This window comes from Pelophylax lessonae, assembly GCF_965119305.1.
Source record: "Pelophylax lessonae genome assembly, chromosome: 7".
Classification (NCBI taxonomy): Eukaryota; Metazoa; Chordata; class Amphibia; order Anura; family Ranidae; genus Pelophylax; species Pelophylax lessonae.
In genome coordinates, this window is record NC_138774.1 from 214,707,383 (window position 1) to 214,722,921 (window position 15,539).

Genomic DNA, 15,539 nt, shown 5'->3' on the forward strand with positions numbered 1-15,539 from the left:
AGAGGTTACTAAAATTACGAAAAATCTCGCACGACAGAATAAAAATTCAAGCGATATATTGTATTGTATTTTCGGGCTAAAACTGTTCGGATTAAACGAAAATCATATGATCTGGTATCATACGAGGAAAATTTCCATGTTTGTCCCTTCGGATAATTTCCGACGAAAGCTGTGTACTAGCGTTAAGATTTTCATACGAGAAATTTAAAAATGGTATTTTTCGTATGATTTTCTGATTGTGTGTACTAGGGTTTACCGGAATGACAGTCAGGTAGACCTGGCCAATTAGGAGCTCTTCTAGAACTTTATCCCTCCTTTCATATGACCAGTGCATATTGTTATGTCACCTGCACCAGTAGGCCAAAACACTTCATTATTGACAGAAAGTAAATGGTCAGCTTTTCTGATTTACATATTTAAAGAAGCAGAAAGGACCCAGTAGTGGGGGCTGTTTTTCTAAAATAAGAACAGTTTTAACAAAAGTGTAATCCATGGCAATAAATCAGTAGTCATCCTTTACTCATCTGACTAAGGTAGGCTGAAATTTGATGTCTGTATTGTGAATATCATCATTCCACTTTGTACTAAAGATGTGAAAACTGGTATGAAATATATAAAGGATACGCAGCCTGTTATGATAAATTGTGACATGACTAAGGCCATTCTTGGGTTCGCACAGATAAGGAAAGTGGAAAAATAGCGCTGGACCCATAGGGTTATCTCACTAGTATTGCTATCTTAAAGTATTGATGTTGACGTAAATGATCTGGTTCCCTGGCAGGCATTTTCTACACCCCAGAGGATCTCCATGGTCGACTTGGATTGTAGTGTAATTGAAATTGAAGTGCCACACCACTCACACACACACACCATGCCAAACTAAACCCTAAAAAACAATGCTTTTTAGGGGTCCAAGAACACACCCCTTTATCAGGCCTTGAGTTACAACAATGTGAATAGACTAAGTGAACTGGACAGTTAACTGTATTTATTTCCAGTGTGATTACAAACACAGACTTTGTCATCAGATAGTCTGGCAGCATGGGCATTTGCAGGTAGGGGCAGGGGGGGGGGGGGGCAACTTCCCCCCCCCCCCCCCTGGAATCACAACTTCCCCTTTCAAGTGGTTGCTAAACCACTTTATACCATCCTGTTTGGTCTGTTTAATAATCCTGTGTGTCTGTGTGTTTGTGTTTTAAAAAAATAAGCTGTTCTTTACCAGTTTTAAGAGGGCCGAATGCCACTCATGTGCCCCGTCGGCTCTCTCCTCTCCCCGCCTGACAGCTGCATGCAGTGGGCAGGGCCGAGGATTCCTCACTGATGTCAGTCGGGAGGGGAGGAGGAGGGGAGAGGGAGAGGAGGAGAGAGGTGCTTGGTCACGTGAGTGGCAAGTGGCGCCCTAAAAACTTGTAAAGAATGGCTTATTTTTATAAGACACAGGGGCACACAGGGTTATAAAAGTGTAGATAAGATATGAAACTTTAAATAAAACTACAGCAGCAGGAGGGGAGGGGGAGAGCACTGACACAGGAGCAGACAGGCAAGGAGGGAGGGGGGAGAGAGGACAGAGGAGAACAGGAGAGCTGCGGATGACGGAGGCACGTAGACTGACCACAGTGTCAGGGCTCAGCCCTCATGGTATACAGAGGGGAGGTCATAACCAGGCAGGATCAGCCAGGTATTTTAGGTGATAGAAGGGGCCAAATTACACAGCAAAGCGCTGTGCTGTATAACATGCTTTAAGGGAACAGGATCCATTTTTTTTAAATGCTGCTGTTTGCTCTTCAAAAATAAATACTTAAAGTATGTATGACTAAGCCCCTCCCCTTCATTACATTGTTGAAAAGGGGCGGGGCATGGGTGACCTTAAAATGTTGCCCCCCCCGAAAAAAGTTCTGTGGACGCCCATGTCTGGCAGTCTTAAGGTCATCCTCTGGGTGAGGTAACCTGGCGGCCTGGGGAGATCTGATTCTGATCCTCTGGTTCTTCAGGAAGGGAAGGTTAAGTTCCTCATTAAGGTTTCTCTGCAGTCCAATTGTGCTAACGTAATCATGCAGAAATAAATAAATCTACTGCTGCTCCATCACTGTCACATTTAAAGGGAAGCATTACTTGGAACAAGATGGAGATTTGAGAGGGGGAGGTAATACAGAAGAGCTGAAAGCTTGTTTTAACGCAAAAAAATTTCTTGCCCAAACTACCCATGAAGGATCATGGGAAAATGACGTAAGACTGCAATTAAAGGATAACTATAGTAAATATTTGACCCTAGCTTAGCAGTTGAGCTAACTAGATCATAGTAGCAGTTTAGTCTTTTAAGTGACTTGTCTTTAGCTGCTATTTTATTAAAGAACTATTAGCTTGTAAAAAGAACAAACATCCATACTCCCCTCTATGCTGCAGCATCGGGCTCATGCTGCGGCTATCCCACTTTAGCTCTAAGACCAAAAATCGAGTGATCACATGACCGCTGATAGTCAGAATTGACCGAGAACTAGGCTATCAGTCATTGCTCTTCCCTCTGTTCCTCCACCGTTCATTGGAGCACTGAGCAGGGGAGGAGTTGGGTACAGCTAGCTCTGGCTCTCAGCTGCACACTGAGAGGCGGAGCCAGCTGTCAACCAGGCAGATGGGTAGATCACAACAATATTGTTGGGATCCTTCCAGACCTGGAGTGTCTCTACTTTGTCAGCTGATAGAGGGCAATAGCCCACTATCAGCTGGTTCTGGGTCACAGGACAGCAAAAGTAATTGCACTAGAGATCCACAAGAGATACTTCTCTTTTAAAGTGAACATAAAGCTATTTTTTTTTGTTTTATATAAAGTGGTGTGGTTTTTTGCAGTCTGTAGCTCCACTGGGGAGATTCAGTCTCTCTAACAGCCATGATGACCACTGTCACCAGGACTGAAAGTGCAGGGAATTACACAATTCCGAGTGGCCATCACAACAGGAATTGAAAAGGAATATTCCAATGGTGAACTTGTTGAGGTGACAACTGCCTTGGATTGGGTTTTCTTCACTTTAAAGAGATTTCCTCTTACTTCTTAGAAAATATTGTAAGGAAAAGCTCTCTACTGGGACACAGACAACAAAAAAAACCTTACAGGGGTTTTATCTATTCTATATATATATATATATATATATATATAATGTGTGTGTGTGTGTAAAAACTTTGAGCTTTAGTAATGCTTTAGGCTTGAAAGCATTAGGACATAGCTTCTCACCATAGGCAGCTGGGTTTCCACGGGAAGCAGGTAAATTTGCTCTCAAGATGGCATTATTCAGTGCATTGAGGTATGTGGGCATGCTGTGATATCCCTTGTTGTTATAAAATGCCTAAAAAAGAATAGAATGATTAGAACTGATAGATAGACATACTGGAAGGAATGGATACACCAACCACTGTAATCACTCTCAGGGTCTGTAGCTCTACCCTGACATCATTCAAAGTGGGAGTCCACCTCAAATTGATATTTATGGCTTTGCATATTGTTACAATGTGTAAATAAACTTATATCACATGATTGTATTTATACTGATGATGGAAAACGGTATGGCCTACAACTTTACATGTACTTTTGGTAGGAGCATAAAGTGGGGTAAATCTTTCCCAACGGAGACACAGACCGAAAACAAAGCCAGATAGAAATGCAGAGATTTTAACTGAAGTTCGGTTTAAATAAATCTCCAATTACAATCTGTAGATTAATGTTTATCTATGAGAACAAGGAGCGTGCAGCTGTGTGTGTTTCTTAAGACCACAAGGGTTCTGACAGCTGCTAAAGATAGGAAACAAAATCAGCATGATTTCAAATCATGTGATTAACATAAAAATCCAACTATTACAAACAGCTAGTTAAAAAAAATTAATTAAAAAGTTATTTTTATTTCTTTACAAGTGTAAAAAAATGCCTTAAACATTGTCATGCCCATTTTCTTAATATAATAGTAATATCAATAGTATAAATAAAAATAATTAAAAAAAAACTAACATGTACTGCTATTTGTTCTGAGCATCTAGGCGTAATGAGATCTGATCATGAAAGGGTTAGGGTAAAGTAAGTTGGCTACACTGACCTGTGCTGTATGTCTGACGGCAATCTTCCGCAACATGGGTGGAGCCTTCGCCTCAAAGGATGCTGGGATGGCTTTTTGCACATTTCCTAAGGTTAGTGCCCCATACCTAGGTTTAAAACATGGTACTTTTACTAAGCGATTGGGAAAAGTGCTGGATCCTCACTTACGCTGAAGTGTTGTCCTCAACTGACATTCCAGCATCCCAGCCTGATAACACAGTCGATCTGCCATGTGACTCACCTGTGTAGCCTGAAGCGGTCGGATGTGTATAGCAGATATTCACTCACATTCCGTCCAGTGATGTCCACCATGATGTCTCCAGTCACCACCTTCATTTGGGGAGGGTGACCTCCAACCCCACTGGGGCAGGAGAAGCCCGTCCCCTGCATAGAACATGTGCAGCGGACTGGTTCATGGATGCGACGAGGAAGAGAAGGGGTGGTGGTTATGGCTTCCACTGGAAGAGAAAAAAAGGTACTTTTTTATTAGACTTTAACACTTTACCAACTTTACAAAAAAAAAAAAACACTCAAAAGAATTTTCATCATCCCCTTCCCCTTAAGGACCTTACTGGTCAGATCTCTCTGCTGAGTTTCTGGATCTATGCACCTGATGTGAACATCATGAGGGGTTTTATATATTTTATATTATAGCAAATGTAAGAGAAAGAGCTAGAAAGAAACATCCAAAGCTCTTGGGTGGACAAGCATAAAGTTGGGAATTATGGCAGTGAGACCTGTTGAAGTCGAGACAGAGAGAAATCATTCTATAAAAGAGTAACTATGCTAATGAATAGTATTAACTGGGTCATTAGTGTTCATGGCAATATATAACTGCAAATCAGTGAGCTGTATCTCTTACCTGGCACAGAGGGTGGTGAATAGGGGGTGGCATTCCACATGCGGGCTAAGTCATCATCTATCGGGTAGTCAGATGGGGCTGGTGAGGGAGGTGGTGGCACAAAATTAGAAAGTGGCAGTCCTTGCGTAAAGGAATCCACACACATGGCGTCAAAGTACTGTGCCGCCAGCATTTTGGACTCATTGCTGTTCATATTGAGGGATTGCACAAGCTGGTCCAGGGTACTGTTAAAGGCTGTCTTCAGCACACAGGTGGCACCAATACCAGAGGGCAGGTAGAAGGTGTTTACCAACATCTGTGGACTGGCATCAGGGGACAACTTCAGTCTGGAAGGGTAGTAGGAAATAAAAGACAATTAGGAAGGAAGCAGAGAGCCACTAACATTCAAGAACTCTGTTATGCCCAGAAAACAGTATATTATTTTTAAATGAGAAGCTGCTGAAACCACCAAGCACATGCCATTAAGGCAAGTCATAGAAGGTTCAAATCTGAATGTATCGTGGTTGCTGGAAAGAAATTTGCACCATCTTTGGCCTGCCTAACATGGTGACAATGAGCAGGAGGACAATACATGTTAGGGGATGTACGGTTTGATTGAGGCAAAGCACAAAACCAGTTTAGCTCAACATATATATTTTCTAAGACAACAAATTCCAGCTAGAAACAGCTTAGGTTAATAAGGTTATCATTATTAACAAGAAAGGCTCAGTCCAGAAACAAAAAACACCAGACCTTGGACTTTATGCAAGACATACTGTCCTGACTGCACTGCTGTATACTCAATCTGAGGTGACCACCTTGGCCTATCCCAGACACTGCAAAAAGCCATGATCTTCTCAGGTGGTAATGCATTTATTGTTATGAAAGAGAAGCTCCAAATATTCGCCTTATTACCTGGAGCTGAAGCCCTAACCTTTATTAACACTATCTGAGATTCCTGCTAGCAGGGTCAAGATTAACAGTTTGGAGGTCATCACAGTTGACCCTGAACCCACATATCACATGGTGCTATAACCGAGTATGCCAGGTAGCCTTAGGAAAAACATGCTTTGTCCATGCAGGGTAAAGTAACTAGCTTCCTCCTCCAGCAACACATACCTTTTCTTCTACTATACCTGAGCCACCAGGAGCAAAATAAATTCCTGGAACTTCTGGGTATGGAGGAGCCTGTGACCCACTTCTTTTCTATGTGTGATAGCACTTATGCTTAGTGACTGATCTAACGCCATTACATGGAGGTGGACAGTCAGGTCTGCGTAAGCTCTGAAGAGAAATTAATCTAGAGCGGCCTTTTTTTTACTCTTGCAACAGAATGGCAAGGTGAGGAGTGATTTTGAAAGAAAGGAAGAAGACAGTTGGGTGCACATATTTGTTTGCTCTGCATGGGCAAAGTTCACTTAAAAAAGATAGTGACATTACAGTTCTCACTTATGAATTTCTCTGGCAAAACATACAGAATCACATACTTGTTCCCATTAATGCTGAAATTGATAAACATGCATGCACTGCAACTGGTGTACAGGTACAATAACAGTGCACATTAGGATAGATCTACGTCTTCAACTATTAAAGAGGACCTGTAATGATAGAAATGTGGACGCTGACATGCTGAATTGTTCTTAAAGGTGCAAACTCTTTTTAGACTTCATTCCAGGTCAGCAAAACACTAGAAAGCCCAAGGATCATTAGGGCAGCCCCAGAGCTTGCACCTTTAAAAACAAATCAACAGTAGCAGCTCCACAAACCACACAGGTTTTTTGGTTTTTTTTTTACAGAAAAACCACACAAGTTTACATTGAGATCCATCTTGTCAGGATATAAGTCTAAAATCAGTGGACATAAAGAAAAGCAAACTTGAACATAAATAAGCATGTGACCTGTACACGATCAGGTTTCGGCCTATATTCCAGCCTGAGAACATCACCTGTATTCTGGCTGCTCCTCATTGGCGTATGGTACAAAATTCCCTTTGGGCTGAGTATAGTTGTGATACTGAGATGGGGAGAGGATCAGAGGGGGGAGGTCACCTAAGAAAAAAAAAAAAAAAAGAAAACAAGTTGAGCAGCATATAAGCAATATTCAGTCGACATACCCATCCATATAAACACAATCAGGACTTTAGGACAACAACAGAAATCTGAACTCTAAATTGGCAATCATCAAGGTCTACGTACCAATCTCAGGAACAGACAGAGCCACAGTCATTGCAACGCACACAAAGAATGCTGGGAGAAGGATCTGCGAGAACAGAGCTTTGGTGTTCCGCTTGGTGCAGTGGAAACGCTTCACAATCAGCCCATGAAACTGGCGTAATTTTAGCCAGGAGCCTTCTAGCTTGTAGCTTCCCTGTCCATCAGAAATTTGTTCCTCTTCCTCAGGATCTGAAAGCCAAATACAACAGATTTCCTAAGAGCATGACCATCTTATTTATTTAAAAATCATTGATCTTGCTACAATAAAATGGGTAGAAAAATGGCTTAGTCATTTATTTTGCTTAAGATTTAGGGGCTAAGTTACTTCCCTTCAGGGGCACTTTAGGGAACATTTATCGATTCTGACAAACAACAAGGCTAAATGCTAAACAGGAGCAGTAAAACAGATTATGCAACAGATTTATTACAAGGTTACAGCATAAATCATACATTATTTCAAATGATGCCCTAAAGAAGGGGTCTCCAAACTTTTTAAACACAGGGCCAGTTTACTGTCCTTCAGACTTTAGGGGTGCTGGATGTTAATGTCAGTGGGAGGAATAATACTCCAGAAGGAGGAATAGTGCCCCGTAATTGGTGTCAGTGAGAAGAATAGTGCCCCATCATTGGTGACATGTGTGGAGGAATAGTACCTCATCATTGGTAGTGGAAGGAATAGTACTACATCGGAATAATGGAACCCCATCATTGGTGTCAGTAGGAAGAATGTTGCCTAATTATTGGTATTAGTAGGAAGAATGGTACCCCATCATTGGTGTCAGTAAGAATAATGGTGACCCATGGTTGGTGTCAGTGGGAGAAATGGTGTCGCAGTGCCCCAAGGGCTGGATACAGGCAAGTAAAGGGCCGCATCTAGCCCTCTGCCCATAGCTAGGAGACCATAGCTCTAAAGTCAAACTGCAGCATAATGAAACCTGACCCTGACCTAGGGTTGCCAAATCAATCCCTTTAAACCAGGACACATATGAATTAGACAGTTTCTGAGGCTAATTTATTGCAGATAAGGCAACAAGTGAGTTTAATTACCACCTTAATCAGCCACAGAACCTGTGTAATTAAAATGTGTTCTGGTTTAAAGGGATGAGGTGGCAACCCTATCCTGACCACTTATTAAAGTGGAACTAGAGTCCCGCTTTCAAAAACTGCAATCAGACAGGTTTCCTATTGCAGAAGAGATATGTAAAGTCAATGAACAAAACTCCCAAGATGCAAATGAAAATCTTCCTGCCACTGTTGTGCTAATAAAGTAGAAATTAAAAACACCCAGTGATTACTCCTATAGGAGAGTAGCTCACCATCACAATCAACCTCCCAGATTAATGGAAGGTCTGAAAGGGCTTTTGAATAATCTGTTCTAGATTGTCATCTTCCTATATGAATCTGGATCACACATGGAAATCTCAAGATGGAAAACCCATATGCATGGAAAAAGAGGCTAACAATAGTGAAGTACCGCTTAAAAACCCTTTAGTAAAAACTAAACATCTGCAATCACATAGGCAAAAGTAGTATGAGCATCTCATAAATCCCACAAGATGCTACAAACTCACACCCTGGCACCCATAGTTCAAAAGCGCTCAAGCCAATGTCATCACAAGAGGAACCCACATTACTTGTAAGTGTTTCATCTGAGGAAATCCTATAGGAGGAAGGCAGTCCGGGGTGAATTATACAAAAGCGCTTTCAGACCTTCAATTAATCTTGGGGGGTCGATTGTGACAGTGAGCTGCTTCCCTATGGGGTTAGTCACTAGGGGGTTGATTTACTAAAACTGGAGAGTGCAAAATCTGTTGCACTTTCCAGCAATCAGCTTCTAACTTCAGCTTGTTTAATCAAGCTTTAACAAAAAAAGAAAACTGGAAGCTGATTGATTTCTACGCAGAGCTGCACCAGATTTTTTGCACACTCCAGTTTTAAAAAATCAACCCCTGGGTGTTTGTGATTTCCACTTTTATGAGCACAACGGTGACAGGAAGATTTTTATTTGCACCTATAGCTATTTAATGGACTTTACTACAGACTTTCATAACGCTCTTTCACAGTTAATAGGATTGTACAGTCATCTTCTTTGTGTATATAGAATAGTCCTTGTTTGTTCGAAGGACAGTAAAAATAGGGGGTTAGGCTACAGTTTTACGCAACCCATTCAGGTGAGTGGGGCCATGCCACAAATGCCCTGCAGCCATGTGCGGGCAGTGCTGATGTCTTTCAAAGGGTTAAGACAGGTGAAGGGATGAGGCAACTTATCACCTCCCAGAGTGGCAATGAACACTAACGCAAGTGTAAACGGCCCATAATCCTAACTTGTGATCCTAAATTCTACATTTTTTTTTAATTCTGTCTATAGTACAATATCACACAATAAAAATATACAAATATATATGAAATGTAAGAAAAAATTGCAACATGTGTGTCTATCTACGGTATATTGGCACAATATTAGTCTAGTTTTGGAAAGGAGATGAAACTGAGATGGTTTTCCCCACTTACCATGTAGACTGAGGCTTTCTGCATCCTGCGAGTTATCGAACAAAGGTGAGTAGTCACCATAGAACTCAGCATAGGCCCCACCTTCTTCCCCACGCACAGAACCTACAGAAGAGGAGGAGCCAGAGCGTAAGGAGCCAGGTGATTGGCTAGGGAAATTTCCAGCTGCAAAGTTATTGAGTTCAACTTCTGGCTTTTCAAGAACATCAGTCAATGGTGAAGGTTCAGTGCTGCCATCTGGCTGGAGGACTGGTCTCAATGTATCCTTTTTGGATTCTTTCATATCTATAAGCAGAAACACAGCAGAAAATGAAAAGGACCATCCACCATGAAACTAAATGTGTCACTACAATAGCTCAATCCTGACCTGCATCGCTGTTCTCTAGAGACTGGTCCTCTTCAGACACTTTGAGGAACACTTCTTCTAAAGTTGTGTCCATCAACCCAAAACTGGTCAGGTCTAAATCATCAAGACTTTGCTCCAGGTGCTACCAGACACAAAGAAAACATTAGATCCACTGCAGACGAAAACCTTATGTAGTTTCTAATGGCAAAGCTCATCATATTTCCAAATATAACGTATTAAGTATTTTGGTTCTGTTTACAGCATGAAAAAAGTAGGGCTGCAATACTGACAATTAGCACCTCTTCTATTGGTATTTTTTTTTTATTTTATTCAATTTCCCAGGGGACCATGTGCTTTATGCACCTAGGGACAACTGGGCCACTAATCTGAAAGGAACCAAGTGCACATAGCACTTGATTCTGTTCTCATTGGGGAGCCCTGTTGTCCCCTAAACACACCTCTCAAAGATCACTGTAGCTCCACTGGGGGAGGTATATTGAACACAGAGCCAAGGCCTCTCTCTAAGCTGAATTACGTGTCATTAATGTTAATAATCAGCACTGCTCATTTAATCATAACAGTAAAAGATCACATTTAGAGCTGCGGTTCTGTGTAACCTATCTGCCTGTGCTTTGTGTGAACAAGTAGTCACAGATACATTAAACAGTGCTGTAGCTCTGAGTGATCTTTTAATATTATGAATGAATAAGCAGGGCTGATTGCTCATTCACACTGCAGCTCTGTGTGTATCAGCAGCAGCTTTTACACATACACAGCCCAGCCAATGAATCACACAGTGCTGCAGGCTGCGTGAGCTTCCACTTTTATGAATAAAATTAATGTCCGGATCAGTGCTATGTATGACAGCCCAACTGATCTCTCATTCATAAAAGGGAAACATCACTCAACGCCGCAACTGGGCAATGTAAGTGTAAAATCAGCTGCCAATAGACACATTGCACAGCAGACTGTGATTTTTTTTGTGAATGGCAGTGCTAGTCTCCAGAGTTGCCCCTGCTCACAGTTGCCAGAGAGGGGGGCAGAGGGGACGGGGGATAACATGTCCAACCACTCTACTTAGAAACTAAGGTACAAATTTTAACAGGATCAAGTGCTGTATGCATTTGGTCCCCTAGGGAATTAAAAGACAAACATATTTACTAACAGCTCCTCTGTAACCAAGATCCCAAAATAATTTAATGTCTGTGCTTAAAGATGCTTAAGAATTTAAAAAAAAATACATATATTTAGAATAAGAGCTATGCTGTGACCCCCTACACTAACACGTTTTGGATAAGAAGATCCGGATTTTTTATAATTCTTTACTGAATTTATGACTGTTAGAGGCATTGGGATCGAATAATTGTCTCTCTTCCAAAAAATGGCTTTCTATTTTCTAAAATAATGTGGAGGTCATTTCTCGAAACACAGTGCTGGTAAAACTTCACTGCGAGTGCCACAATATCGCTGGCTGACCACTAAGTCTGAGAGGCTGACTATTCTAATTGAAATCCTGTGCAGGGATATCACAGTTATAGCTGGGACCACAACTAGGTTTTTGCAGCCCAGTAAACTAAAGTAAATATGTGTAACTGGGGAAGGGAGCAGTTATCTAAACCAGTTTATTTTCTCTCCATCGGGAAAGCACAGGCTCACTTTAAGGCTCTTTTCCAGTCAACTTAAGACCACTGAATCGAGTTTGTATGTTGTTCCCATCTTTCTGTGGGTCTTTTGCAGCGGTTTTGGTTTCTCCCCCATAATTTTGAATAATACTGATTGGTTAATTTTGCCATAAAGGACTATTACAAGTGTGGTATGGACAATTAACTGGAAGTTCCTCAGGGGAGGGGACTGAAAAAAGTTTGGTAAATATTGGTGTAATATGTCTGCAGTATGAATACAGAAACCTTTTTACCTGAAAGAGGCGTTCAAAGCAGCCTTTCCTAACGGACTCGCTGGGCAAGATGAAAGACAACTCGGTATTTGTGTCAGAGACCAGCAAGCAGGAGGCCACATACTTCTTAATAAACTGAGTCACTCTTGGCTCCGAGCAGGGGCTAATACATGAAGTGGGTGTATGACTGATATCTGCCAAGTAGAGTTGTGATAGAAGAAAAGAAATAGACTTCTCAGCATCCCTCTTAAATCAGGCATAAAGCAGGCATAGATACAGTATGTGTATAACAGACATGAATATCTTCAATGGTAACACCAAATAGAGGCAATATCAAAAGGCAATGTATAGTCTTCTCAATTCATCTTCGATAAACTTTCGTAGGTACCCATCAACATTGTTACTTTCAACAATTCAGACAAAAGCAACTGTCTTTCTACTGAATTGGAGCAGCCTATTTAAATTCTAGGTCCTATTAAAGGTAATGTATAGTGTATTCAATATTTTTCATCTTGTTATATACCCAGGCTGAGTTTTGTACAGTTATAATATTTTCTAGATAGTTCTAGCAGGCCAGAGGAACATGCATACAAGCTTTGGGTGGTAATTAACAGATGCATAGATAGTAATAAAAGCAATCAAAAAACATATTTTTATTGTGATTTGGGTTTCTGCTAGGGATATTTACACTCACTTCCTGGTGAAGTCATTCAGTGTGCTTACTGGAACAGGAAGTTGCTGGAAATCTCCTCAACATGGACATAGGCAGCACTAAAAACAGATGTTTTAAACCTTACTAATGCTATCCAAAGTGGACTTAAACTTTAAATGGTTAAGATGAATTTCAGATATGGATATTTTTACTTAGTTATATTGGTCCAGATTGGACCAATCTACCTATGCACATACCGTAACTTGTTCCTTGTCTGGAACCTGGAAATCACTCTAGTAGACCCCACTTGTGCTGTCATCTTCATGAGCTTCTGGGTCTCATGCAGAGCAGCTGCACAGTGAACAACGGGTCACTTATTCGGAACGGGTGCCATTCAAAGAATGCTTTTGTTTTCTAATGAAATACAAAGTGTTCTTACTGGATAAGGTGGGGAGGCTGGGTGGTGACATCATGATCTCCACCTCTTCCAATTAGAGAATGCTTGGCATTCATTGAGAAAATGCAAAGCGTTCTCTGAATGGCATCTCTGTGTACAGTAAACAGCATTGGCATAGAACCCTCAAGATAGTTGAGATCCCCGTAGTAGCAGCACCTACTACAGTGATTTCCAGTTTCTAGAGGGATCAACCAGGTATGGTATATGTCAAAGTTTCTCAACCAAGGTTCCACTGAAGGTTCCTCCAGAGGTTGCTATGGGCTCCTTGAGCATTAAGCAATTTCTGCCTCTTAGATAAGCTTCCACTGACACCATTGATTATTTTCAGTAATTCTTTCCAATTACCACAAGTGTAAGGAGCATTATTCTCACTGACCATCACACTACTGTATCATGAGTTGTAGATATAGTAAGTTCTAGCAGGGGTTCCCTGAGACCATAAAGTTCTTCCATGGTGAAAAGGTTGAGAAAGGCTGGTATATTCATAGCTACATTGGTCTGAACTAAGCCAATGTAACTATGTAAAAATATCCATACCTGGAAATCAGCTTTAATCCTCCATGGTTTTCTTTCACAATTATCCTCCCAGCCCATGAACCATTCATTACTGACCTGGGCTGCTCTGCTTTTTAACTACAGTCAATTTGTAGCCATCTCCATACGTGCTTTTCAGAAACAGCGGTGATCCACAACATTTTAGCTTTCCATGGGAAATAATGGCAATACGGTCACCTAGTAAATCAGCCTCATCCATGTGATGCGTTGAAAGAAGAATCGTGCGGCCTACAGATTACAAGATATCTTACTGTAGATTACAGTTTATTAGACAATAAAATATAAAAGTGGGTGTTTGTTTGATAGCTACCTTGTTTATATTTCAGAATAAGATCCCAAATCGCCCTTCTGGCATATGGATCAACACCAGCAGTTGGCTCATCCAAAATGACAGCTTTCGATCCACCGACAAAAGCAATGGCAACAGACAGCTTTCTCTTCATTCCTCCAGAAAGCGTCTGGACTAAGGAGTGCCGTTTGTTGGATAATTCCAAGTCCTCAATCATCCTAAATTATAATAAAAGATATAGCCACTTATAATGTTGGTAAAAGCTGAGCCTTCAGCAACCATTTAAACAATTATCTGTATTTGTGGGGAACTACCAAACAGAGACAAGTTTACTATCCATTGAAAAACTACTTATCTCTGGAAGTTTGTACAAATCCTAATCTCTCAAATGTCTGCTTACCCTTCATATATAATATAAAGCTCTAAATATAACTTATTTTCATTACTGACGCCTGTAGCTGAACAACACACCTTTTACACAAACCATTAACAGTACTTGTTCTCCTGGTCTTATCCTAGCCTAGAATATTGTGACACTGTGTAATTAACCTTTATATAATAGGACTATTCCTAGAGAAGATAAAAAAAGGGATATAAAACACCAATGATTGACGTATTGATTAAAAAAAATAAAATAAATTAAAGTGTAAGCTCCTGAATTTAACTTGATTTAATACATACTTGTCCATCTCCTTGCGCATTGCCTCCTCTGCCATCCCTTTCAGCCGGGAGTAGAACCATAGGTGTTCTTCAACTGTCAGCTTGTCAAAGAGCACGTTGTGCTGTGGACACATTCCTAAACTCTTCCTGATCTCATTCATCTCTGTGCGAATGTCATGTCCATAAATGGTGGCTGATCCAGAGGTTGGGGGAAAGAGGCCAGTTAGGATAGACCTGTAAGGGGAACAGTGTTACAATATCCATTCTTTCTTAGCCACTGTTAGGCAGTAGAGTGAGCATATGCCTGACTTACATGGTGGTAGTTTTTCCTGCACCGTTATGGCCTAAGAATGATACTACTTGGTCCTCGTGCAGATTCAGGCTCAGTTTATTTAGTGCCAGTTTCTTTCCAGTCTTGTATATTTTGGTAAGCTTGTCTATACATACAACCAAAGGCAAATGACTTGGCTCTTCTTCAATGCCCCGGGTCTCCTCTACAGGTGGAAAAGAGTATAAAATTAGCGGTCATTTGAACTATGAAGTTAGAGGAAACCTATTCCTAAGAAAACACAGAACCAGCTGATTTTCCCTTTTGAAAATGATTAATAGGTACTCCAAATCACTGAAAGGGTTTGCACATCAGAATTGTTCTCTGGCTTTCTTAACTGGTATACAATTTCCTGGGTAAATGACTGAGCACTTGAGTAGGAGGGTTAGCATAACAGCCAGGCAACTAGTATTTTTATTTTAAGAAAATCATAAATGGCATCCTTATATTCTTCTAAGCTAATGGTGCCTAATACAAAAAGTCTTTATATGCAATGTAACCTATAGGAATATTCTGGAATACAGGAGGAAGCCACGCATGACTACTTTGTGTGGAATGTTGATCCACGGTAATATGAATCAGGAAAATTGTATTTTTGTACTTAACGAAAAATCAATTTCTTGAGGGACACTGGAACATAGAGATGGTGATGCTTATACTATTGCTTACAGAAGGATTTTGATACTAGGAAATAAAAAAAATTGTTTCTAGCCTGATA

The 15,539-nt window shown here is 40.8% G+C and overlaps 1 protein-coding gene across 1 annotated transcript in view; it reads right to left on the reverse strand.

Annotated features, from left to right (window-relative positions):
• Window positions 1–15,539, reverse strand: part of ABCA2 (ATP binding cassette subfamily A member 2) — a 259,479-nt gene that overhangs the window by 35,101 nt on the left and 208,839 nt on the right. Inside the window, exons 21-33 of the mRNA XM_082263584.1 lie at window positions 14,807–14,987; window positions 14,515–14,727; window positions 13,855–14,051; window positions 13,602–13,772; window positions 11,902–12,074; window positions 10,008–10,128; window positions 9,644–9,925; window positions 7,115–7,321; window positions 6,865–6,967; window positions 4,941–5,266; window positions 4,320–4,536; window positions 4,080–4,185; window positions 3,227–3,338 (exon numbers count right to left, since the gene is read on the reverse strand). Of these exons, the coding sequence (XP_082119710.1) occupies window positions 3,227–3,338; window positions 4,080–4,185; window positions 4,320–4,536; window positions 4,941–5,266; window positions 6,865–6,967; window positions 7,115–7,321; window positions 9,644–9,925; window positions 10,008–10,128; window positions 11,902–12,074; window positions 13,602–13,772; window positions 13,855–14,051; window positions 14,515–14,727; window positions 14,807–14,987 (2,409 nt within the window). The remainder of the gene's footprint in view (window positions 1–3,226; window positions 3,339–4,079; window positions 4,186–4,319; window positions 4,537–4,940; window positions 5,267–6,864; window positions 6,968–7,114; window positions 7,322–9,643; window positions 9,926–10,007; window positions 10,129–11,901; window positions 12,075–13,601; window positions 13,773–13,854; window positions 14,052–14,514; window positions 14,728–14,806; window positions 14,988–15,539) is intronic.